This window comes from Ptiloglossa arizonensis, chromosome 10 (assembly GCF_051014685.1).
Source record: "Ptiloglossa arizonensis isolate GNS036 chromosome 10, iyPtiAriz1_principal, whole genome shotgun sequence".
Taxonomy (NCBI): domain Eukaryota; kingdom Metazoa; phylum Arthropoda; class Insecta; order Hymenoptera; family Colletidae; genus Ptiloglossa; species Ptiloglossa arizonensis.
This window is the reverse complement of record NC_135057.1, coordinates 7,348,603-7,374,397: the sequence shown is the minus strand read 5'-3', so window position 1 is coordinate 7,374,397 and position 25,795 is coordinate 7,348,603. Positions and strand designations below refer to the sequence as shown.

General features: G+C 40.6%; 1 protein-coding gene across 2 annotated transcripts in view; it reads right to left on the bottom strand.

The window, feature by feature from the left end:
- The window catches only part of Sm (heterogeneous nuclear ribonucleoprotein L), a 336,552-nt gene that overhangs the window by 180,241 nt on the left and 130,516 nt on the right, over positions 1 to 25,795 (bottom strand). For both annotated transcript variants that reach the window (XM_076322115.1, XM_076322116.1), the window contains exons 4-5: positions 18,738 to 18,823; positions 16,794 to 16,890 (exon numbers count right to left, since the gene is read on the bottom strand). In XM_076322115.1, the coding sequence (XP_076178230.1) occupies positions 16,794 to 16,890; positions 18,738 to 18,823 (183 nt within the window). The remainder of the gene's footprint in view (positions 1 to 16,793; positions 16,891 to 18,737; positions 18,824 to 25,795) is intronic.

The window sequence follows — 25,795 nt, the reverse complement described above, 5'->3', positions numbered from 1 at the left end:
TTTTCCACCGGCCGCGATAACGAATTCAATTAACGTAAACGAACGGAACGCGTGGCTCGTGATCCCGCCCCGTAAAAACGGTGTCTCGAATCGTTCGAACGCTTTAACTGCTTGTATTAGATCTCGATCGGCCGTGATTCCCGCTCATAATCCGATTTAGAGCGCGACGAACGGCTGCTCTTGATAGCATCGTTTCGCGCAATTATGGCGCCGCTAAACGCTTCGTTTAATCGAACGAAACGATGATTCGGTCGCGGAGCGAGCCCCGCGTTATGATAACGAAGCATTGTTCGCTCATCGGGCTCGAGTCGCGACGTGGAGAGTTCGTGAACGAAAAACGGGAACTTTTATTCGGTTACTGGCCGCGTTGTTTCTTCGTCCGTGAGTTTAGTTTATATCGGGGAGACAAATTAACGAAACTCTTCGGGAAAGTTCGATTCGATGACGAGTACATCGGACTATGAGTTTACTCGAGAATTCTTTTTCTTTTCGCGTTGTTTCTTCGGCGGTGTATTTATTTTATTTCGAGGAGAATTTTTTTTCTTTTCGCGTTGTTTCTTCGTCGGTGTATTTATTTTATTTCGAGGAGAATTTTTTTTCTTTTCGCGTTGTTTCTTCGGCGGTGTATTTATTTTATTTCGAGGAGAATTTTTTTTCTTTTCGCGTTGTTTCTTCGGCGGTGTATTTATTTTATTTCGAGGAGAATTTTTTTTCTTTTCGCGTTGTTTCTTCGTCGGTGTATTTATTTTATTTCGAGGAAAATTTTTTTTCTTTCCGCGTTGATTTTGGTCGCTGTATTTATTTTATATCGAAGAGAATTTTTTTTCTTACCGCGTTGTTAATTCGTCGGTGTATTTATTTTATATAGAGGAGACAAATTAACGAAATTCTTCGGAAAAGTTCGATTCGATGACGAGTACATCGGACTATGAGTTTACTCGAGAATTCTTTTTCTTACTGCGTTGTTTCTTCGTCGGTGTATTTATTTTATATAGAGGAGACAAATTAACGAAATTCTTCGGAAAAGTTCGATTCGATGACGAGTACATCGGACTATGAGTTAACTCGAGAATTTTTCTTCTTTTCGCGTTGTTTCTTCGTCGATGTATTTATTTTATATCGAGGAGAATTTTTTTTCTTCTCGCGTTGTTTCTTCGTCGGTGTATTTATTTTATATCGAGGAGACAAATTAGCGAAATTCTTCAGGAAAATTCGATTCGATGACGACTACATCGGACTATGAGTTAACTCGAGAATTTTTTTTCTTTTCACGTTGTTTCTTCGTCAGTGTATTTATTTTATACCGAGGAGACAAATTAACAAAATTCTCCCCCTGAAAATTGTATCAGAAGAACGAAGAAATGTTGAATTTTTGGATCTTAATTTAATCCTCTTGGGAATATTTTTTGTCAAGAAAAAAAATGATGTCATATGCAGCCCAGTATACTTTATATGCGCAGAAATTTTCATTAAAATCGGATTCGTAGGTTACGAGAATTTCTTTGCAATATAGTGTGCAAATACTTTCTCTTGATCAACAGTAAATATACGAACGAATCGACAGATCTACACGAAATTTTACACATGTTCATCGAACGGTAGTATCATCCTTAGAAAAATAAAACAACGAAATTAATATCGCCATTTCTTATCGAACAATCGGTTATAACAGTACAAAAATATTCTTACAAATATTGTACTTCCCTTTCTCACGTACAATTAATTTTTCCTTACTTTGGATTTTCTCTTCGCGAAAATTTATAATTTCTTGAATATTTATAGACAATTTCCTTAAAAATGTAATTTCTGCTCTAGTACACCGACAAACGAATTCACACTTTCGATATTCCGATGTCTTGGATACTAAGTTATTCGATAAGTATTATCGCCTCTTCCATTCTAAAAAATTACTATAACACTCCAACATCAATCAACAGCAAACACACGAACGAATCAACGGATCTACACTTCAACTTTACCCACGTTAATCGAACGGTAATCCTATCTTTCGAAAAAAAAATAAACCGACGAAACTACTAACACAATTTCTTATCGAACGACGAAACTGATCGCGCGAACCTATTAATTTGCTGTTCACTTCGCGCGTTAAATCACCGACGTTGCCCACCGCCACACCGTATATTCAAATTTTTCACCGGCGTGGATTCGTGTACCGTGTTACCGAAAAACGTCAGAGATAACGGCGCTCTAATTAGCCGGTAATCAAGCCGGCGGTACTCTTAATTCTCCCTCGTGGAGCAACGCGACGCTATCGGTACGTAAAAAGAGTTTTCGAGTCCCGGGTAAAAGCAATAACGTTGAATTACCTGGATAGGTCGCGGAGGGAGGGAGGGAGGGACGAAACGAATGTCGCGATAAAACGATCAACGTGACACGAGAGGCGAGTGGGGGGCAGCGACGGGGTTGAACGCGAGCGGTATATAGAGAGATGGTAGAAAATAATTGCCAGATCGTTTTTCATTGTCAGCGTACGGTTAATGCGAATATCGGGTACAAAGTGAGGTATAATTATAGAGGCGGCCCGGACCGAGGTAACTCGATCGTTAGCTACGTACTGCCAAAGTGGCTACCCTGATCGACATACCAGCGGCTCGAAGAACCAGCTGCGAGGCGTTAATGTTCGTAATCAGTTTGCACAACTAGCCGGTGCATTCGTTTCCCGATCGATAAACCGGGACCTGCGTCCTGTTTCACGTAACGTCGCTTTTCGACCGAGTCGCGTACCCAGCTTGTCTTAACCAAGAGGAAGGACTCGCGATTTCATTTAAATCGTAGCACGATCGCGAGAACACAACGAGATCCCTGGTATTCGAATCGTGGATCCTCTGGTTCACCACTCCTCGAAATCTACTGGTGAGAAATACGCGAAATACGCTCGATTCTCATAACCGATTTTTCGTTCTTCTTTCGTCACGAGCATCGTTATTACGGACGATAATTTTCATACCGGGTGCAGGGATCGAGAGAATTTTTACACGAGAACGAAAGGTTCGATTTATGGATAAAGTTTTGGAAGAGAAGGAGGAATTTTGGAATTTTAGAAATTAAATATGTCACGATGAATTGTATTCGATTTTTAGAAAAATTTGAAGGGTAGAAGTGAACAGGGCAGGGTGTGTTTTGAGCTGGATAGAAGTGTCGAGTGACGGATGCATTTTTGAATAGAAATTAGAATTTAAGTTTCAGGAATTAAATACACTCCATTAATCTTCGCGATTCTAATTAATATAAAGTGCATCGATTTTTCACCGAGTTAGTACATAGGTGAAGAGGAGTTTTATTGAGATAAATGGTTCGAGTAACCGATAAACTGTTGAATAGAAATCAGGATTTGAATTTTATAAATTGAATATATCTAGAAACTTAGAATAAATATACCTAGAAATATACCAAGAAAACTATACCTTAAACGAACGAAATGTTTGTACAAACCCACGCCTTTTTCCAAAGAAACGTATCTTTTCGTTTATCGAAAGATCCTACACACATTTCCTCGCGAAACTCGCTAGAAATCTTCTAAACATTATCAACAGAAATCGCCTCTTATCGCACCATCACTGATTACAAGAAAACATGGCCTCCACGTAATACTCGAAAACGATTCAATTCCACGATTACAATTTCCATAATAAATTACAATTTCCTCCTTCGTTGCAACAAAGTTTCAGGAATCCCTCTTGGACCAAGCCACTCACCGCTTCGCGTTGAAATTTCTCACGATCTTCGAAAGCTGTCGCGAGTAGTTCGATCGGTCGTTTCTCACGACGATATCAAAGCGCGATCGAGTCGATGAAAGCGTCAATTTTTCATCGCCTTTAATCGCGATCCGCGCGGCTCGTAATTTTTGCATCGCGACGCCGGAAAAACGCGCGACTCCGCGCGAGCGTAAAGGGGCACGGTGAGGGGGGCCCCGTGTCGTCGACTTCGGCACGCCAACTTCATTCGGGAAATACAAGCGAGGTAACGCTGACAGCTTGACAAAGCTTTGCTACGTGCCCGCTTATCGTTCGGTCCGCTCGAGCCACGGAGCCGAGCGTGCAAATTTATCGGATACGAACGATTTCCATCGAGCAGCCGCGTATATTTACCCATTACACGCGCGTCATTACCGATGATCGACGTTTTTAATTCTGAAGGCTGGCTGCGCGTGGGTGGTCGAGAACCGAGCAACCGCTGCGCATCGAAACGATACTTTTTCCCTCGAAATTTTCATCGATACCTATTTCACGTGCAATTCGTATTGGAGACATCGACGATCGAAAGAAACATGTTCGTGGTGATCGAAGATTATAGCTAAGACTCTGGTGAAACAATTGGAGCGGTGGATGATCTTGTCCAGCTTATAAATATAAGAGAATATAGTTTTCTAAGATAATAAACTATTGGTTCTTGGTTTAGAGTTTTCCGAGCTTTTCCAAAGGGTATGTATTGAGATGGAGTAGAATTGGAAACATCGACGATCAAAAGAAACATGTTCGTAGTGATCGAAAATTATAGCTAAGACTCTGGTAAAATAATTAAATCGGTGGATGATCTTGTCCAGCTTAGAAATATAACAGAATATAGTTTTCTAGGATGATAAACTTTGGTTCTTGGTTCAGAGTTTCTCGAGCTTTTTCGAAGGCTATGTATTGAGATGGAGTAGAATTGGAAACATCGACGATTGAAAGAAACATGTTCGTGGTGTTCGAAGATTATAGCTAGGACTCTGGTAGAATAATTAAATCGGTGGATGATCTTGTCCATCTTATAAAAATAAGAAAATATAGTTTTCTACAATGTTGAACTTTGGTTTCTGGTTCAGAGTTTTTCGAGTTTTTCCAAAGGGTATATATTGAGATGGAGTAGAATTGGAAACATCAACGAACGAAAGAAACATGTTCGTGGTGATCGAAGATTATAGCTAAGACTCTGATGGAACAATTGGATCAATGAATGATCTTGTCACATCTTAAAAATATAAGAGAATATAGTTTTCTAGGATGATAAACATTGGTTCTTGGTTCAGAGTTTCTCGAGCTTTTTCGAAGAGTATCTATTGAGTACACTTTGAAATGGAGTAGAAGTGGAAACATCGACAATCGAAAGAAACATGATCGTGATGTTCGAAGATTATAACAAAGATTCTAGTGAAATAATTAAATCGGTGGATGATCTTGTCCAGCTTAGAAATATAAGAAAATATAATTTTCTAGGATGATAAACTATTGGATGGTTCCTGGTTCAAAGTTTCTCGAGCTTTTTCGAAGGGTATGTATCGAGCACACTTTGAGATGGAGTAGAATAAAGTTGGCCGCTGTTGAAAAATTAAATTAGAAGCGATACGGGCAGTATGTGTGTAAGATGATTTATTCGGGCGATATTTCTCTTCCTTGGAACTCTCTGAGAGGTACAAGAAAATTGGCTATTTTTTATCGAAGATACGACGTTACCGATACTACATTATAGAGAGCCGTATGACTGGTAACAAAGGAACATTTGTAGACACAGCTCCGATTATTAAACGAGGTTATTTAATACGGAATAAATATGGAAAGTATTCCTTCCTTGTTAATACGTAAGAGCGAGTAAACATGACCTAGTCGAGGTACAACAAAATTAGCTAATTTATACTCTCCGTTACTCGTTACGACGGTATTGATACTGCATTATAAAGCGCTCAATTTCCATTAACAAAGGAAGGTTTCAGCTAAAGGAAGATTTGTACAAACAGCTTCGTTGAACGAACCAAGAGTACTGAATAAGGAACAAATATGAGAAGTAGATATTCCTTCGTTACTGTTCCGTGCAATATTATCGATGTTACGTCACAGAGTGCTCGATTTTTTATCTCGAAGAAAAATTGTTACAAACGGCTCGTTTATTACCAAAGGTATTTAATACGGAACAAACGAAGGAGGTAAATATTTCTTCATTACCGTTTCGTATAGAATTATTTGAATTACGGTGAATTATAGAGCGCTCGATCACTACTAACAAAGAAAGATATGCAAGAGTTCTCGTTTAACGAACAAAGGTACTTAATATAGAACAAATAGGGGAAGTAAATACTTCATTACCGTTTCGTGTAGCATTATTTATGATACGTTATAAAATGCTCAATTTCTACCAACAATGGAACATTCGTCGAAAGAGCTTCGTTCGTTGAACGTGGATATTTAATATGGAAAACATATATGAAAATTGTTCCATCCATGTTGATACGCAAGAGCGAGTAAACATTCCAGAAATATGTAGAAAATGATGTATTCAGTCGACGTTTCGGCTCTCTTCCTTGGAGCCCACTTCAGGTACAAAAAGAATTAGCTAATTTTGTTATACTCGAGGCTCCAAGGAGGAGAGAGCCGAAACGTCGACCGAATACATCATTTTACGTACATCCGTGGAATGCTTACTCGCTCTTTCGTGTCAACGAGAAATATCTGCCATATTTTCTTCGTATTAAATATCCTCATTTAATAAACGAAGCTCTTCCTACGACTGTTCCTTTGTTAGCGGTAATTGAGCACTCTGTGACGTAATAAAACTAACGTCGTAGCTCCAATCAAAATTAGCTCTCTTTCTTTTCTATTCAAAAAAGTGTTCCAGAGAGACAAACGACGAACGAACGAATCAATTTCCACGCGTTTCTAACGATAGTTATATTTCCACATCGAAGAAAAAAAATAATTACTGTATTAGCAACATTCGAAATACTCTTTAATAAACATAGCTCTTCTTATAGATATCCCTTTGTAACGATAGTTAGAGCCTACTGGTTCTTACACATCGATGAAAAAAAATAATTACCGTATTAGCTCCATTCGAAATACTCTTTAATAAACGTGGCTCTTCTTATAGATATTTCTTTGTAACGATAGTTAGAGCCTACTCTAACTCGTACACATTAATGAAAAAAAATAATTACCGTATTAGCTCCATTCGAAATACTCTCTAATAAACATAGCTCTTCTTATAGATATCCCTTTGTAACGATAGTTAGAGCCTATTGGCTCTTACACATCGAAGAAAAAAAATAATTACTGTATTAGCTCCATTCGAAATACTCTTTAATAAACGTGGCTCTTCCTACAGATATCCCTTTGTTCGAAAACATCGAGCAGTTTGTAACGTAGTATAAGTAACGTAACTCCGGAAAAAATTAACTTTTTTGTACATAAGAAGGCTCCAAGGACGAGAGGCGAATAAATTACCGTCTACGCATCTGGGTAGTTTACTCCCTCTTACCGGTCAACAAAGAAGAAATTGTTCTCATATTTGCTCCATATTAAATACCTTCGTTCGAGAAACCGAAGCTCTAACAAATGTTCCTTTGTTAGCAGTAATTTAGCACTCTGGAACGTAATACCTATAAGAAACGTCATAACTCTGGTAAAAATTAGATAATTTTTCTACCTAAAGAGACCTCCAGAGACGAGAGTCGAATAAATAATTTTCCACGTATCTTTGCGACGTCTGCAAGGAAGAAACAGTTTTCATATTTGCTCTATATTAAATACCTTCGTTTGACAAACGACGTTCATCCTACAAATGTTCCGTTAGCGTTAATTGAGCACTCTATAACTTAGCATAACCTGCGTCGTAATTCCTTTTAAAAGGTAGCTAATTTTGTTGCATTTGAAGAAGGCTCCACGAACCTGAACCGAAACTTTAAATTACTTTCTATGCATCGTTCGTTAACAATCGAGCATTCCGTAACGTGGAATAACTTACATGTCTCTCCACTAAAAAGTAGCTAATTTTTTGATACTTAAAGAAGACTCTAAGTATCAGAACCGAAATTTCAAATTACTTTCTGTGCACCTTTCGTTAACAATCGAACATTCCATAGAATAATTTACATTCTAATTCCATTAAAAGGTAGCAAATTTTTTGGTACTTAAAGAAGACTCTAAGTATCAGAACCGAAACTTCAAATTACTTTCTATGCACCTTTCGTTAACAATCGAGCACTCCATAGAATAACTTACATTCTAACTCCATTAAAAGGTACCTAATTTTTTGATACTCGAAGAAGACTTTAAGAATCAGAATTGAAACGTCAAATTACTTTCTATGCATCTTTTATTATTAATCCAGCGCTCCATAGAATAACTTACATTTTAACTCCACTAAAAGGTACCTAATTTTTTGATACTCTAAAGAAGCTCTAAGAACCAGAACCAAAACTTCAAATTACTATCTATGCACCTTTCGTTAACAATCGAGCACTCCATAGAATAACTTACATTCTAACTCCACTAAAAGGTACCTAATCTTTTGATACTTAAAGAAAACTCCAAGAACCAGTAACAAAACGTCAAATTACTTTCCATGCATCTTTAATTATTAATCGAGCCCTCCACCGTGTCACAACTTGCATCGTCCATCGGCTAGAAATTAGCCAATCGTCGCGCACTAGCAAAAAGTTCCGATATTCGCTCGCTATTGTACACCGAGGGAAAACAATTAACGTACTTGTAATTACCATACATGTACGAAAACTAATGATCGTGCTTGCTCCGTATTAAATACCCTCTTCCTGCAAACGTTCCGTGGTTTATAAAAAAAAAGTTGCCCACCCTGCGCCACGGTGTCGAGTAAAACTGGAGGACCCTCGACGGAGACTCTTTCCGGCGAGGATATCAGACGTATTCGAAAATTCTCAAGCCACGCGGTTTAAATCTCTCCCCGGCGGGTCTCTTCCTCCTATAATCGATTCGCCGGCGCACGATACGTATTGAGAAACAGATTAAACCTGCAACGGATACGCCTTCCCGGGGCGCATTCAGGCCGCGTTTCTATTCAGCCGCACGAACGCGAACAAGAATTAAATATAATCCCTCGCGTCTACTCTAACGAGTCGCATGAAATCGATCGCTTCTAATCCGAAGGAAATTTCGCTTTAATTGCGTCCGCGGCTGTGTCACGGGTGGAATACGTCGGATGAATCGCCATTGTTGGCATTACGTAAGCCAGAGAAATGGAAATACAGAACACACAGGGGTGTACGGAGGGGGTGCTAGCAGAGAGAGAGAAACGATCGGCCGAAATATCGGCGAAACGAGCACCACGTCGCATGACGAAAAATATGCGAATACGTCCGTAACGGAGTTAAGTCCGCTCCGAAAGGGGGTTTTGCGCGGCGCGGACGTAGGTATTTGCCAAAACGATAGTTCGGCTAATGAAAATAGAGCGTAAGCCACGGCCCAAAGTTCAAAATTGGATTTCGAGGCGGAGCCTGCGTGTCCGCGCGATCCCACCCTTTGCGCGGCTATTGCCAATGGAAAGATCTGCCAAATAAACCGCGCTCGTGTATTTGCGCGCTCTGGCCGCGAACACGCACGGGGCACCGTGAATCATATGACGGATGGGCGAACGAAACGCTCTAGGCCCGGGACTGCTCGAATTTTTTCGCCTTTCGATATTTATCGTCGCTCGGCTCTTCGAACGGAGATACGGTCAGCGATAAACACGATCGCTGCTGGACTCTCGTGTAACGCGAGCTCCTACAACGCGACGGGGACCACTCTTTTCCTACGATGCAATTCTTTATGCAACGCGTTTCAAATGACGAAACGCAGGAATTACTCGATTTGAGAATTAGATCTTTTTTGGTTAAAGATTAGATTGTTTTTTTTTTTGTAGATATATTTCGGGATAAACACGATTACGGTAGACCCTCGTGTAACGCGAGTTCCTACATACGCGACGGAGATCATTCTTTTCGTACGATGCAATTCTTTATGCAACGCGTTTCAAATGACGAAACGCAGGAATTAATCGATTTGAGAATTAGATCTTTTTTTATTGAGGATTAGATCTTTTTTGATTGAGGATTAGATTGTTTTTCTGTAGATAATTTCGGGATAGACAGAATTACAGTAGACCCTCGTATAACGCGACGAAGATATTGAGACTACTCTTTTCGTACGATGCAATTTTTTATGCAACGCGTTTCAAATGACGAAACGCAGGAATTACTCGATTTGAGAATTAGATCTTTTTTGGTGGAGGATCAGATTGTTTTTCTGGAGATATATTTCGGGATAAATACAATTACAGTAGACTCTCGTATAACGCGACGAAGATATTGAAACTACTCTTTTCCTACGATGCAATTCTTTATGCAACGCGTTTCAAATGACGAAACGCAGGAATTAATCGATTTGAGAATTAGATCTTTTTTGGTCGAGGATCAGATTGTTTTTCTGGAGATATATTTCGGGATAAATACAATTACAGTAGACTCTCGTATAACGCGACGAAGATATTGAGACTACACTTTTCGTACGATGCAATTCTTTATGCAACACGTTTCAAATAACGAAACACAGGAATTACTCAATTTGAGGTACTCGTAAATTAATTTACTCTTTCCCCGTGATTTGATACAAAGAATAATACGTTCACGGTAGTTTTAATGTTAATATAACGATACGAGTTTCAGTGCTAGAAAAATCAGTAATGTATCATTGTCTTGAATTCGTGGTTCAAGAAAGCTTCCATTTTAAGTGAGTAAGTACAAAGAATAATTTGTAAAAGTATTTTGTAAATTAAATTTGGAAAAAGTTATCTTTAAGGAGAAAAATTCCCATACACCACGATTTCCTACAACGCGAATTTCTATAATACGTTGCACATTGACCGCGTTGTGCGAGAGTCCACTGTACTCGTCGTTGTACGATCTTCTCGCGGCCACAAGAAGCGTTATTTATCACTGTTAACAATCGTGGTCGTTTCTGTGCCACTTCGGTGGCGATACTATTATCAGTTTCGGTGGTAACGAGTGCCGAGATACGGCGAAACAATAAGGCAATTTAATTGCGATATACATAAATATAAATCCTCGATCGTAACGTCGAGGTATCCAAGATTTATGCAATAAATTGCCTTATTGTTTCACCGTATCTCCGACTGATCGTAACTGCGATAACGAGGGTTCATAGCTTTGATAAATATATATATTAAATCGTCTCGTAAGTTTGCATCGATTATTTTTCCATCGTGTAGAGTAATATTTTAATTCTACCTGTAAAGCTAACACACGTCCAATTTTTAACGTTATTCTCATTTTTTTTTTTTTTTCAAATGTCAATTCGAATGTCGTTCGAATACTCGAGTATTTTATTCATTTTCATCCAAGATAATTTACTAGAAGCATTCAAGGCAATACTTCTATCTTGACAGTGGAAAATTAATATAGTTTCAAATTATTCCAATTCTAGTTTCAACGTCAGGCAAAATGAAGACCATAACACCAGATAATTGAACAATAGTCGAACACTTCGATAATCGAACGCCACGATGGATGAAATATTCAGCAAGTATAATTCGAACGTTGTACTCGAGTACACGAGTATTATACTTTGTGGACTGATTGAATATTTGGATATTCATATGTTTCTCAATTTCGTCGTTCTTCTTTAAACCTTATTTTCCATTAAGAATATTCTATTGTAGAATATTTATAGATTATTTATATCTATAGATTATTATATCTATAGATATCTATATATTATATATATAGATCTATAATAGAATAATTTATTATAGATTATTCTATAATGGAATATTAGGAATATTCTAGGCAACGCTACAATTTTGACAAATACAAACTTATTCTATTTTCGACAACTATATTCCAGCACTAGTTAAATATTTGACAATTATAATTTGAACGTTGTGCTTCGAATACTTGAGTAAACTGACGAAGCATTTGGATATCCATAGATCGTTACGAATCATGAATCAAATTTTCTCAATGTTCTCGTTCTTCTATTAAACTTACTTTCCATTCGAGATATTCCATCGGAAATATTCTAGGCAACGTTACAATTCTGACAGACTCGTTCTATTTTCGATACCTATATTGCAAATTTACGAGGCCCGTGAACAATTCGAAAGCCTAATTCCGATGCCAGGCGTCGTGGAAATGGACGCACCGAGCGTTTCGTGCGCGCGCTGCAAGATTGTTCAACCACAGCCGCGAAACCACGGAGACGCAAACAAATACACTCGCGCGTGTGCATCGGCCGATTTCGAAGCGAGAACCACGAAACTCGGGTGATACCGATTGTTTAATTATCGAAGGCGACGCGCGAAGCGAGCAATTGTCTGTAATTAGGTATGGCGTGAACGCGTCGCTGTGAACAACGCGGGAGACGGAATTAATGAGATGATGAAGAATGAAACGTCGGAAGAATGGGACATAGTTTTTTTCTTTTTCTTTAATTCTCTCGCGTTGAAACTCGAATGAAACTCGGGCACCGAAAAAAAGAAAAGAAAAAAGGAAAAGAAAATGTAAAAGTCGACCGCGTAATGGGAAAATTACCACTTTCGAGAATAACTTAGGCGTAGCTTATTACCTTGGCGGTCGAAAGTTCATACAGGGAAGTTTCATGCGGTTCTTTTGACCGTGACGAGAAGGAATTTACGATTACGCGTAAGTACAACGCCACCAAGAAGCCAAGAAAACGTTTTCGTTGGTAAGAATACCGAGAAACCTGAATCGGTCGCATGGAAAATTTACAGCCGGTATCTAATCGATTTAATCGATCGTAAGATCGGACTGCAAACGAGGGGAAACGTGTCGCAAGATGTTAGTGTTTCGCTGTCGTGTTTCTCGCGGGAAAAACAGGATTGCAACGTGACGGTGTAAACACCGGGTAAACGGTAAGATTCTTATAAATATTGAAACGATCGAAGGCAAATTCGAGGACACGTGGACGCACTGATCATTTACAACGCGTAAGTAGGTGTTTTCGTATACAACGATCGATACTCTGTATCATTATCCTGCTGGAATATCTAATCAGGTGATATACATTATCTCGAGTGTGTGATAATAAATTGTGCTCTGCGGATGCTTTATATGCAACACCCATTTGCACATATATTATCGGTAATTCGAACCGACGACGAACGATTTAAATCATCGGGTTAATTCGAGCGAGTTCCATCAGACCCGGTACTTGTCAGCGCGGGTTACAGAGCTGCAAATAACCGGCTAAACGGAACAATGTAATTTCGATCGTTTAACGGTTATTCGTGCGCCACGTAGTAAGAAAACTACTTTTCCAGAATGGTAATTCTCTTGCGCGAAACGCACCGGAGCCTCGATAGAAAAAGCTCCATAAAAGAGAGTAAAAGCCGCGTAACTCCTCGCTAATGTTGATTAAAATTGTTCGCTGAAAGTTTCTTCAATGTTTAACGTTGATCTTGTTACTTAAAATTTGCGAAAGCGGAATTAGACAAATGGTATTATGTACACTCTGTGTCGAATCGATGAAAGAAACGACCGTGTGGAATTCTTCACGATGGAACGTGCCATATTTCGCGAACTGTGTTAATTGCCTTCGATGTCGGTGGTGTTGGACTAGGTGTAAAGAATACCGGGCTTTTTTATTCGGCGAACTATGCTAAAATGTTGACGTTGATTGAAAAGACGCGTTGAAACAAGATCTAACTCGTTAGGCGAGAAAGACGAGCTTTCGCGAGCCCCGCTATACGAATCGCCTCTCTTTTCTTCTTTCAAACGACACGGAAGACCTCATTGCCTCGGGCCTAACGTTAATGCACGTGATTTTCTTTTCATTCCTTCTAAGGCGAGCCGTCACTGTTTGCTTTGCGATCTTTTCCACGATAGAACGCCCAGAGAAGAGCACGCGGAACTGTTGCAACCCGGTGCTAAATAATAAACATAGCAAATAGAGGGTACGTGTTTATTTTTCAACCGAGATACATTCACCGTGGATTCTGTTTGAGACTCGCAAACGTGGATCGTAACGTTTCGAAAGTACGTTACAACCGACACGAAACTAACGTTTTCTTTCGTTCCACGATGTAAGTTTACGAGATAACGGTTGTAATTTTTCATTTTGTTTATAATTGTTTATTTCATTCGCGTTGAACGCACTTGAAACTACCATACTATCGTTCAACGTTCGACAACCTTCGTGTACTCGATTTTCGTTTAGAAATAAGTATACTCGATTATTCCAGGGAAATTTATGATAAATTTATAATAGAAACGAGTAAAATAAACTATTTTTTAAGCGAAAGAAAAGTGTTGTTAATTACCGTATTCGTGAACGAGAAACATTCGTTGATACGTCGATTTATTAAAGAATCGCGATAACGTTGCAACTCGCAGGGTAATGGTTCTACGCCAATGCATCGCGTAGAATAATAACACGGTCGATTTCAAAACGAACCGTGCAATGTTTATCGACCGTATTCGCTGTGAATTAACATCGAACAGGGATGAAAAGGTACGATGCGTGGGGTAGCGATGTGATTTCAAAGTTACCACCCTTGCCGAAAGTGCTGGTGGGCGCTGTAACTCCTGAATCACGGTTGATATCAACTTGAAATTTTGCCTGCAGCCTCGTCTAATGGATGGCCAGTGTGCGAGCATCCATCCATCATTTAGACAAGTTAAGAGTGGCCGCGTCGGGAATTTTTTCGAATCGATTTTTCTCCTTTTCGTTGAAATTCAGAATTATCTTCCCACGGAGGCGAAAAGTTCGTACGAGTTGCGTTCGCGCGTGAAAAAAAAAATGTAAAATTGAACGTGAACGGTGTGCACCGTGACTGTCGTCGAAGTTTGATTCGTAAACACACCCGTGATATAACGCCACTCGAACGAGCGTCGAACCACGAGCGTTTTCACGAGTGACGAGGGTTACGAGCCCTTAACCGTGACGCGAAGGACCGAAGTTGCTTTATCGTCGATAAATATTCAACGCTCCTCCGAAAGGACGCGTTAAACATTTAGGAGCCCCGAACTGTATCGTCCTGAGAGAATTCGAACGTTGAAAAAAAAAAAAAAACTGTCAAACGTTCTCGTTCGTTTGAGTACACGTGTGCGAACTTTTGGAGAATTTTTCACCAACTGAATTCGGTTTTGTTCGTTTCGGTGACGTATCGCGGGCAAACGATCGAAGTGATCGCGATAAAAGTTGGACCGTGTGTACACGTTAGCTCGATGTGAAATCCAAGTTACGTGACGTCGCAAAATTCTTACCGGGTCACGGGGTATGCAGGAGAGCTCCGACCATAAACTCGTGTACGCTATCTCGTTTAACGTTGCTACCACGGTAAAAGCTACCGCGACGACGAAAGCTGTTGCAAATTAAATTTCGAAACTTTTTCGTCGTACACAAATATTCGGTAGACTCGACGACGTCGACCGAGATATTGACCCGACCCTTTGCGTGTTTCGCGCGATCTGCGCTGCTTGAAATTATTAACTAAACGATAGAAGATACAAGGAAAAAGTAACAAGATTTCCGTCCTCGTTTTTTCACGTGGAATCTGATAGCTCCAAAGAAGACAAAAATTCTCTCTTTGATTTCTCGAGATCGTGTTAAGGTCATTTTGTGTTTTTTAAATGAAACATCGCGTTAGAAAATATTGTAGTAACGAAGAGTGTTCTGTAACTCGAAAATTCAATAACAATTTGAATATTTCCACAAACGTGGTTCCAGTGATCCTATTAAAGGATTCATTTTTTATTTTGAGAGAATTGAAAACACTCCTTTAAAGAAATATCTTCGAAACGATATGAGAGTGGAAGGAAAGTTTAATATAAAATTTTGTGGAACTTGATACTGCACAAAGAAACATATTTTTGAAAATCCTCGCGGCTATCCTACGGGACATAAAATGCCACAAAACTTTTCATTAAACTTCTTTTCCACATTTTATACAGTTTCGAATATATTCACGATAATATATAAATTCGTATTTTCTAGTTATTCTCACCCCTAGAATCGTTTCTCTGGCAAATCAAAAATTGAATCCATTAATAAAATCACTTGAATCATATTTGTACAAAGTTTCAACTTTCATTTAAATTTTCGAGTAACCGAAAATTCATCGTCACTCTTTTTTACCCGTAATATTTCATTAAAAAAAACCCACAAAGTGACCTTGATACCACCTCAAGAAGAGAGAATTTTTTCTCTCGCGCTATCAGATCCCGGGCGAGAAACTACGTAGAAAATCCCGTCATATTTTTCCGGTTTAGTAATTATTTCAACCAACGCTTATTTAAAGACACCCTGTATACCCTGTGCAAGCGGTCCGAACCATACATTTAAACATTTCTAATCCCGCCGGACGATTCAGGTGGTCGCGGATAATACTTAAAAAAAAAGAAAAAAAAAAGAAAAAACTCTATTTTTCTTTCTCGGAGAATTATACGAGGCATATGCGAAAATACAAGGACGAATTTTTCAAGTGCGCGCGTGCGCAAAAAAACAGCGAGGGAAGTACACGGACAAAGCGTGCCCCGTCCGAAAGGAACATATTCGCGGGCATGGTTTTTTGGATTTGCTAATTAGACGTCGGGCGAAATATTGAGAAGAACGTCGTCGCCGTGGCCCGCACACGCGCGCGTGTAATTGGAATATGTAACGAGCACGTAAAACGAATGAAACGAGCGCGTTTCCTCGAGTTTTATGGTACCATGAGTACAGACGCCATTATGTAAGAGGAACGTGAATTTAGAACGTTTCCATTATTTGCGGAAGCATTTCTCCGTAGGATTCTTTCTCATGAATATTAACGGTAAAACTCAGCAGGCTTATTTCTTCTTTTTCGTGCTTTCTTTTCTTCTTTTTCTTTCTTTTTTTTTTTTTTTAACTCTGCGTTTCAACCCCTTCCAGATCCGTCCGAACCGTAACGTATAATGAGCGGACCTTCGGTTCGTTCCGTGAGAGGTACTTTCTCTCGGCGTAGGGCGGAGGGACAAAAATCGTGAAAGAGAATCAGTTTTATGCACTCACCTTTGCGAAGTCGATTTTCAGTGTGCAGCAACCGGAGTATATGTCTGCTCCGTGAAGTGTCTCCTTCGCTCTCGTCGCCGATTCCACCGAGTCGAACGTGATTACGGAGGATTCGGTTAAGAATATATAGACACTGTGTTTCGTGAATTCACTATTACGAACAAAGAGAGAGGATCTCCATCGGCTCGGGGCTCGAGCACCGTTTACGAACTAAAATTGAAAATTAATACCATTGCGAGGAACGTTGGTAAGTTTTTGTTGTTTCTTTTTCGTGTATATAGAACCAGGTATTTTTATCCTTCGCGCAATGTGCACAGCGTTACCGCGAAGTACGTTGCATAACTTTGCACTCAAATTTTATCCAGCATATTTCCTCGAATAACCAAATTCAAGAGAGTTTTTCGTAGTCTATTACTTTCCTCCCGGGTTTGCACGAATCCCTGATATACTAAATATAGTAAGTACAGGAATACGCCTCCGTAAATGAAACTAAAAAATTGAACGCGGAGAATATTATTTTTAAGGGGCAAGATCGAGACTGTACAAGTAATTTAATGTTGGAATATTTTCTAGGTATTTCGACGGTGGGATTAAACTTTGTATCTTTGAGTAGTCAAATATCGTTATTCGAATGTATGAGTGGGTGAATGTCGTTATTCGATTGTTTGAGTAGGCAGTATCGTTATTCAACTGTTTGAGTAGTTGAATATTGTTATTCGAGTGCTTAAGTAGTCTCAAAGTATCGTTATTCGAGTACTTAAGTAGTCTCATAGTATCATTATTCGTGTACTTAAGTAGTGTCGTAGTATCGGTATTCGAGTACTTAAGTAGTCTCATAATATAATTATTCGAGTACTTAAGTAGTCTCATAGTATTATTATTCGAGTACTTAAGTAGTCTCATAGTATTATTAGTCGAATACTTGAGTAACTTCATAGTTTCAATATTCGAGTACATAAGTAATCTCACAGTATCGTTATTCGAGTATTTAAGTAGTCTCATACTATCCTTATTCAATTTCTTTAAGTAGTCTCATACTATCCTTATTCAATTTCTTTAACTAGTCTCATACTATCCTTATTCAATTTCTTTAAGTAGTCTCATACCATCCTTATTCAATTTCTTTAAGTAGTCTCATACTATCCTTATTCAATTTCTTTAAGTAGTCTCATACTATCCTTATTCAATTTCTTTTTAGTACTCTCACAGTATTATTACTCGAGTACTTAAGTACTCTCATGCTATCATTCGAATACTCGAATACCATAATTCGAATAATAGAGTAACCATTATAATCCGAATATTAAAATACAAAATTACTCAACAAGTGATTCAAAACCTATCCAATAACCGTCACTGTTATACCAATTCAACAAAAATTCCAAAACTGCTCCAATCTGTGCGATCCGTTCGCAGAATTTTCATTTCCGATTCGTGTTTCGTTTTCTTCGTTCCCGGATCCCAAGAGCCTCTAACAATCCTGACCGGTGTACCGAACGCGTGAAAGAAACCCAGAACTGGAAAAATTCCAACAGTTAACACTCGAAACGCTCGACTTTGGATCATCGTAGAAACAATATCTCGAAAGTTCGACAATTTCCAACGTTTCCGCGAAACAGTGCAAGCAATGATTGCGCGGACTCGTCGATACTCGGTACAGTATACTTGAGATAACCGGGACCGGAAGGACCGGTAACTCGGCCCTGACGGTTCTCAGTTCCGGTTATAAATCTTCATTGCTTGGTAACGGTAGCACGTGACCGACAAACTTCTGCACAGAGTCGTTCCGAAGAAGTGTGTCACGATGGAGATCCTCTTGGGCTTTAAGCCCATCTATCGTGCTTCGAAAAGCTCGTACTCGCGACCCATACGTAAAACGCGACTCCACCGAGTAGCGGGGGTAGCGTGTCTCGGTATCTGTACGTGTGTATTGCAAAAGGATATTCCACCATGGCTTGAACGCCGTTTTTCTTGAAGATAACGATACGTCGAACCTGCCCGCTGGGCGCGCTGATCGTGTGCAATACTTCCTGCAACAGAAAACACGAAAGGTATATTAGAAAACAAGAAGCTCGAGTACAGCTTACCGCGACGAAATCGAGCGGAATATCGTACGGTGAATCGTTCTCGAAACCGTATCCCACGTTCACCGAACTTGTTTTATCATTCTCGTACGACCGAAAGAATCGTTTTCGAAACGAAACGAAATCCCTGTCGCGCGCTACGAGCGAATAATGGACGCGCGCACGATGCAACGTAAAAGCGGCAGCCGTGTGAAATATTCCCCGGTTGTCCTATCTCGAATTCAAATCCGACGTTTTCGTACACATCTCATTCCGCGCGGCTGCGGAATAAGGCTCTAAAAAGCTTTACGTTTAGGATCTCGCGAGCGTGTTTCCCAGAGTGCCATATATCTACGGGGAAACGGTCAGTAAATTTATCGTCCCGTTTTCCAGATTCGCGTAACTTGACTACCGAGAAGGGGCTGAAAACTGACGGGGTGGCTGCGCTCCAATCGTACAAATATTCGCGAATTTATCGACGTTGTCAATTTACGTATCCCCAGCGTGTTAACATGCGGATTTTGAAAATCCACGCGGTCTTCGATCGCATCGATTTCGTGAAATATCGATCGCGTTGATTTGGAACAGAGTTTAGATGATCGTGAGACTGATTCGATCGAGTTTATGTTCAAGAAATCGATTCGATCGAGTTTATGTTCAAGAAATCGATTCGATCGAGGTTATGTTCAAGAGATTGGTTCGATCGTGTTTACGTTCATAAAACTGATTTGATCGAGGTTACGTTCACGAAACTGATTCGAAAGAGTTCACATTGATGACATCGGTTCGATCGAAGTTACGTTCACGAAACTGATTCGAAAGAGTTTACATTCGTGAAATCGATTCCATCGAAAGATCATGTTCAAGAAATCGATTCGATCGAGTTTACGTTCACGAAACTGATTCGAAAGAGTTCAGGTTCACGTAACTGATTCGAAAGAGTTCACGTTCACGAAACTGATTCGAAAGGGTTCACATTCACGAAACTGATTCGAAAGAGTTCATATTCATGAAATCGATTCCATCGAAAGATCATGTTCACCAAATCGATTCGATCGAGTTTACGTTCACGAAACTGATTCGAAAGAGTTCAGGTTCACGTAACTGATTCGAAAGAGTTCACATTTACGAACCTGATTCGAAAGAGTTCACATTCCCGAAACTGATTCGAAAGAGTTCACATTCACGAAATTGATTCGAAAGAGTTCACATTCACGAAACCAATTCGACTGATTTTGTGTTCACGAAACCAATTGGATCGAGTATATGTTCACGAAACCAATTCGATCGAGTTTACGGTCACGAAATCGGTTCGATCGAGTTTACGTTCACGAAACCAATTCAATCGAGTTACGAAAGATTCGATTTCCAAGCAGGGATGGAGTCAATCGACCAGAATGCAAACCAGCCTCATCATGCATCTGCTCGTCTAACTAAATGTCTACGAATTTCGATACCCGTGTAGCTCTCCCTCGATGAAAGGAGCAATAATCACAGGAACCGATTACCATTTTACGAGTGTACGTTCGGTGAGTATTATTCAAGATTCTAAGCAACGATCTTCGATTTGTAGAACATCGAGGATAGAAATTCTTGACAGTCTTCTTTCGGTATATTTTCTTCACTTTAAAGATCCTTAACTTCGTCTAAAATAATATAGTTATAGTATATAGTACAATAATAAGCCCAGTCCCCTTATAAAAAACGTTCACTGTACAAATCTAAATCTTTTCGTTCAACTTTGTCGTCATTGATTTACTTAATATTACGAAGTATAAACGTTATACGAATATAAGAAGATACAGAATTTACCAACCCCTGTATTCAAGATACAATATAGATTGAAAACTATAAACTCGTGAAACATTATACGGCATATCGTGTTCGAAATATTCCCTCGACCTGAATAATTAATTTTATTTACAACGTCCACGTTAAATAAAATCGTTACAAACACTGCTCGGTGTATTTCCATTCAACTACAACCCTCGAATAATATACTCAACGAGTAGCCAATCGAAGCCATAAATATTGCAGGAAGATTCGAGTATCCCCAACTGTAGATGCGCGTTAAATCATCCGTGATCCAGCGACTAACTCGGTCCAAGAGTTTCACTAGGAATGTTTGTCGTATATTCGAGTAAATGGTAGGTCTTTACCGTCTTTGGTCGACGAAACGTTAAACGTAAAAAAAAGAAAGAAAGAAAGAAAGAAAGCATGCAAAAGTTTCGAAGGAATCGGTGTTGGTTGGCTTCGATCGACGAACGGAGAACCGCCAATTGAAAACGTTCAAGGACCAGGTGTACGTTTACCTGTAGCTACACACCGGCATACTCGAGTCTCCGAACGATGACGCAGCATGGCGCCTTGCCAAACCCACTTTTAAGCTGCAACTTCTTCCGCCGGGACGCTTTGCGTCCGGACGATAGGGAGCACAGCCAGCCGGCTTACGAATCCTAACGTTTGCTCGGTGAAAAATACGAGCCGCCCGCGAATCCTTTTAACCGGAAAAACTACTCCGTTCTCGATCCAGTCGCGATACCATGCGACAAACTTGGTCCCGCGGCGTCATCAATTTCAAAGAGGAACGGCAGACGTCTCCATCGTACTCCATTTCTCTGTTTCGTGAAATCTCGCCACGAATGGAAATATCGCGCGTATTCACTGCCCGCTTTCTTGTCGAATCGTACGAATTTCGATCGATAGCGAGTGATGATCATAGTTAGGAGACTAAATAGAAACGACTTCGATAGGAAAAACTTTCAAGGAGTTACTAATTACTAGTTTATGAGTGAGACAGTTACGATTTATTTTCGTTCGGTGTATCGAAAATGAAAAAGATCGTATACGGAAAAGCGTCACCTGTTGAGATCGGAGTTATTTAACTATCAACGTTTCCTCCCTAGGGGTGCTTCGGGAATGGTTAAACTTTGCTACGGTAATGTACTTTCCCAGAGGATGAAAAAAGGTCGAAAGAACATTGATCCGAAAACTCTTCCTTCTCGAGATAGAGACACTTTTTGCGAAATCTCTACCTAACCCGCTTTCGAGCGAATTGTCAGTTATGATTTTATTGCTCGAAAGCGGGAATTACCGTAACCTTATTTTCCTCTTCGATGATTCCCGACTCGAAGCTACGCTTCGAAAATACACCGTTGAATCGGAGGATATCGATCCTTTTTCGCAAGTACGAGTAATTCCCGTTTTCGAGTGACAATTTTCAAATCGGATTCAAGTAACCGGGCTTAAACTTCCCCGACTGTTCTTATTTGTAGAGTAGCCTCTATTCGGGATAAAAAATCACTACCTACTCCATTGTCTAACGAACTTCCAAACTTGATTTTGTCTCTTGAAAGCGGGCACTACATTTTCCCTTACAATTCTCCCAACTCGAATCTATTTTTACAACAACTTCTACAAAATACTCGTACACAGGAAAACATTAACAATTCTTTCAAGTACGAGTAATCCCCGCTTTCTAGTGATTCTCAAATCGTGACTTTAAAGTAACATTACCACCTGCACACTATTCTTATTTATACAATAGCCTCTATTCGAGATAAAAATCACTACCATTCTCCAACGAACTTCCAGTTCTAATTTTGTTTCTTGAAAGCGGGCACTAGATTTTCCCTTACAATTCTCCCTAACTGAAATCAATTTTTACAACTTCTACAGCATACTCGCAAACAGGAAAACATTAACAATTCTTTCAAGTACGAGTAATCTTTCAAGTGATTCTCAAATCGTGACTTTCAAGTAACATTACCACCCTCACACTGTTTGTATTCACACATTAACCTCGATTCGGGGAAATATAAGTATCGCTACCTACCCCGTTCTCGAGGAAACCTCCAATCCCGATTTTATCGCTCGAAAGCGGGAATCACCGTTGGCATTATTTTCCCCTCCAGTGTCTCGTAACTCGGAGTATAAAAATTTACGGGGTTCTCGAGTATCTCCCAGGAGTCAAATTCGACGAAGATCTCTTCAATGGTGGACGAAACCAAAATAAAGCTTCGATGTCGTATCGAATTTTGCGAAGATATTCCGTCGTACGACGACGAGTAACGGACGATTCATTACAGACAATATTGCCTTACGAATACTCGGCAACGCGATGTTTACCACGCGAGAAGAACGCGTCCACGGTCCGGACTTAATTATCCGGCGTTTCCATCCGGGTCGAAGAAAGCAAAGCTCCTTTGTGCAGTCCGAAACTCGAATAGGAGATCTTTTGTTGCATCTCGGTATAGTGCGGTGTAAATTCAATACCACCGTCTGCGTCTTCCCTCCCTTTTTCTCGCCCGTCGTCGCGTCTCTCGGCGGCCTTAACAAAGGCACCCTATCGCTTAAACGATACGACGAAGAAACGGCCAGGAATCGCGATAAGAATACAGGTGATCCCTCGACGTCTCTTTGTTCGTCGGAAACGTATTCGCTCGAAGACCGACGGTATCTGGGCGGACAGATACCGGGTAATGGAATCTGCGTCGCGGAACTGCTTAATAAAATTTCGCGACCCTGGGGCGGAACGGCCGGTAAAAAAAAAAAAAAGAAAAAAAGGAAGAAAGAAAGAAAAAGAAGAAGAAGAAAGTTGTACGAAAGACGCTGAAAGCGTTCTAATCAAGAAGATGGCCGATCGGAATCAAAGACGACGACCGTGGAGCAAACATCAAAAGCCCGACGTCGAGGCTTTAATGAAGACTCGTTTGAATGGGAGGCAAATTTAAAGAATACGTACTTTCCTTTATTACCGGGGTCTTGGTGTAAAATTACCGTGAACGAGAAAAATATCCGAGGCAACGTACCTTCCTTCCGTGGGAGCAATCTTGAAAATTACCGGGGATGTGGACGAGAAAAAATGACAGACCCGGTACGAGTCTACCTCGCGAGGGGGAGTTCGACGATGTTGAGTGCCTCGAGTCGATAGGGTTCGATGGGGTTAAGTAACCCAACTCCGTCGATATCCTCGCGACTGGAGTGCCTACGCTGGAGTGTTTCGGCTCACCGGGAGTCTGCAATGTCAAATCGCTCGAATCCCCGCTACCGTTGGATCGCGACGATTCGGGTAACGTCGGTACGTTCGACATTCGTTCAAAGGTTGTCAGTTTTGTCATTCGACACCGGTGACATCGATATTACCCCGGTTTGAAGGTCGTCGGTTTCCTGTCGTTCGTCTCGGGTAACGTCGATATTTTCCCGGTTTGAAGATCGTCAATTTTGTAGAACTTGACACTGGCAATACATGTATTTCTCCGATTTGAGGATCGTCGGTTTTGTGTCACTTGACTCTGGTAATGATAATATTTCCACGGTTTGAAGATCGTCGGTTTTGTGTCACCTGACTTCAAGTAATGTCAGTATGTCTTCGATTTGAAGATCGTCGATCCTGTGTCACTCATTTCACTCTGGTAATGACAATATCTCCACAGTTTGGAAATCGTCGGTTTGGTGTCATATGACTCTGGTAATGACAATATCTCCTCGGTTTGAAGATCGTCGGTTTTGTGTCGTTTGACTCTGGTAATGACAATATCTCTCCGATTTGAAGATCGTCGGTTTTGTGTCATCTGACTTCAAGTAATGTCGGTATCTCCTCGGTTTGAAGATCGTTGGTCCTGTGTCACTCAACTCGAGTAACATTGGTAACTCCCCGGTTTGAAGCTCGTCGGTCTCGTACCATCCTACTCGAGTAACCTCAGTATTCTCCAATTTCAAGACCATCGGTTTTGTACTATTTAAGTTAAGTAATGTCGGTACCACCCCGGTTTGAAGACCGTCGATCTTGCGTTATCCGACTCCGATAATACCAATATCTCTCCGGCTTGATCATCGATTTCGTATCATTCAAATCGACTAACGTCGGTATTGCCCCGGTTTGAGGATCGTCGATCTTGCGACGTCAAACTCGGTTAACACCGATACCTACCCGGTTCGGAGATAGTCGAATCTTGCGTCCTCAAACTCGACGCGCAACAGTGTTCCGGAATCGTCTACATCGGTTAGATCCTCCCTGACCAAGGAATCGTTAGCTTCGAGTTTCCAGCTTCAAGTACGATTCTCTGATCGAATCCCTCGTCTCGGATATCGTCGAGATTAGACGACGACGCGTTATCGGTTCGGATTTGTACCGTATTTGTCTCCAGAGCTCGGTGACAATAATAGCGTGCTCCGATCTACGGTTGAACGTTTCGGTTCTATAAACGGAGCCAATACGGATAGAGAGCGATACAGATTCTGGGGCAGAGAATGTCATAGGAAGAACTTACGACCACCCCTCTAATGCGAAACTTAATGCGCCCGTAGTCACGATCCAGAATCCCGAGCTCACGATGTACGATGAAAGATTCACGAACAGATACCGACGTAACATATTTATCCTTTTGTTCTCCCTCCCTCGGTATACCCTCCTTCACCGGGACCAAGTAGGAAACCTTTGCACGTTGCTGTTTATCCGTTTTATAAATCACGGGGCTACTCGCCCGATATTGATCGGGTTTTATAAATGGCCCCGAGATTAACCGCGCCGAGTCGCCGAGCACAGATGATGAATTAAATAAGACGCAGGGCTTTCGCGGCGAGTCTCCACCACCGCCGATTGATGCCCCCCGGCGAGCCTTTTCTATTATTAGGGAGCCGTGTTCCACGAGCTCCCTGTCCGTAATCTCGTCCCAATCCCATTCAACCGGCCGGTAGCATGTGAAAAAGTGATGAAGCGTTGCAATTACGACATCAATTTGCCCGGCACGGGCCGAGAAACCTTCTGGAAGAAAGATGCCGTGAAATACCTGGAAACCGAGTATTTCCCCCGAGTACGATCCTACGATATTCAAGTGCACGCGCAAGGTAGCGCCGCGCGTGCGCTCGCGCTTGTTCGAATCGTTGCGCGTGTTCCGGGAAGGCTCGTGAAGCTGGCAATGTAATAAGCGTGGACGT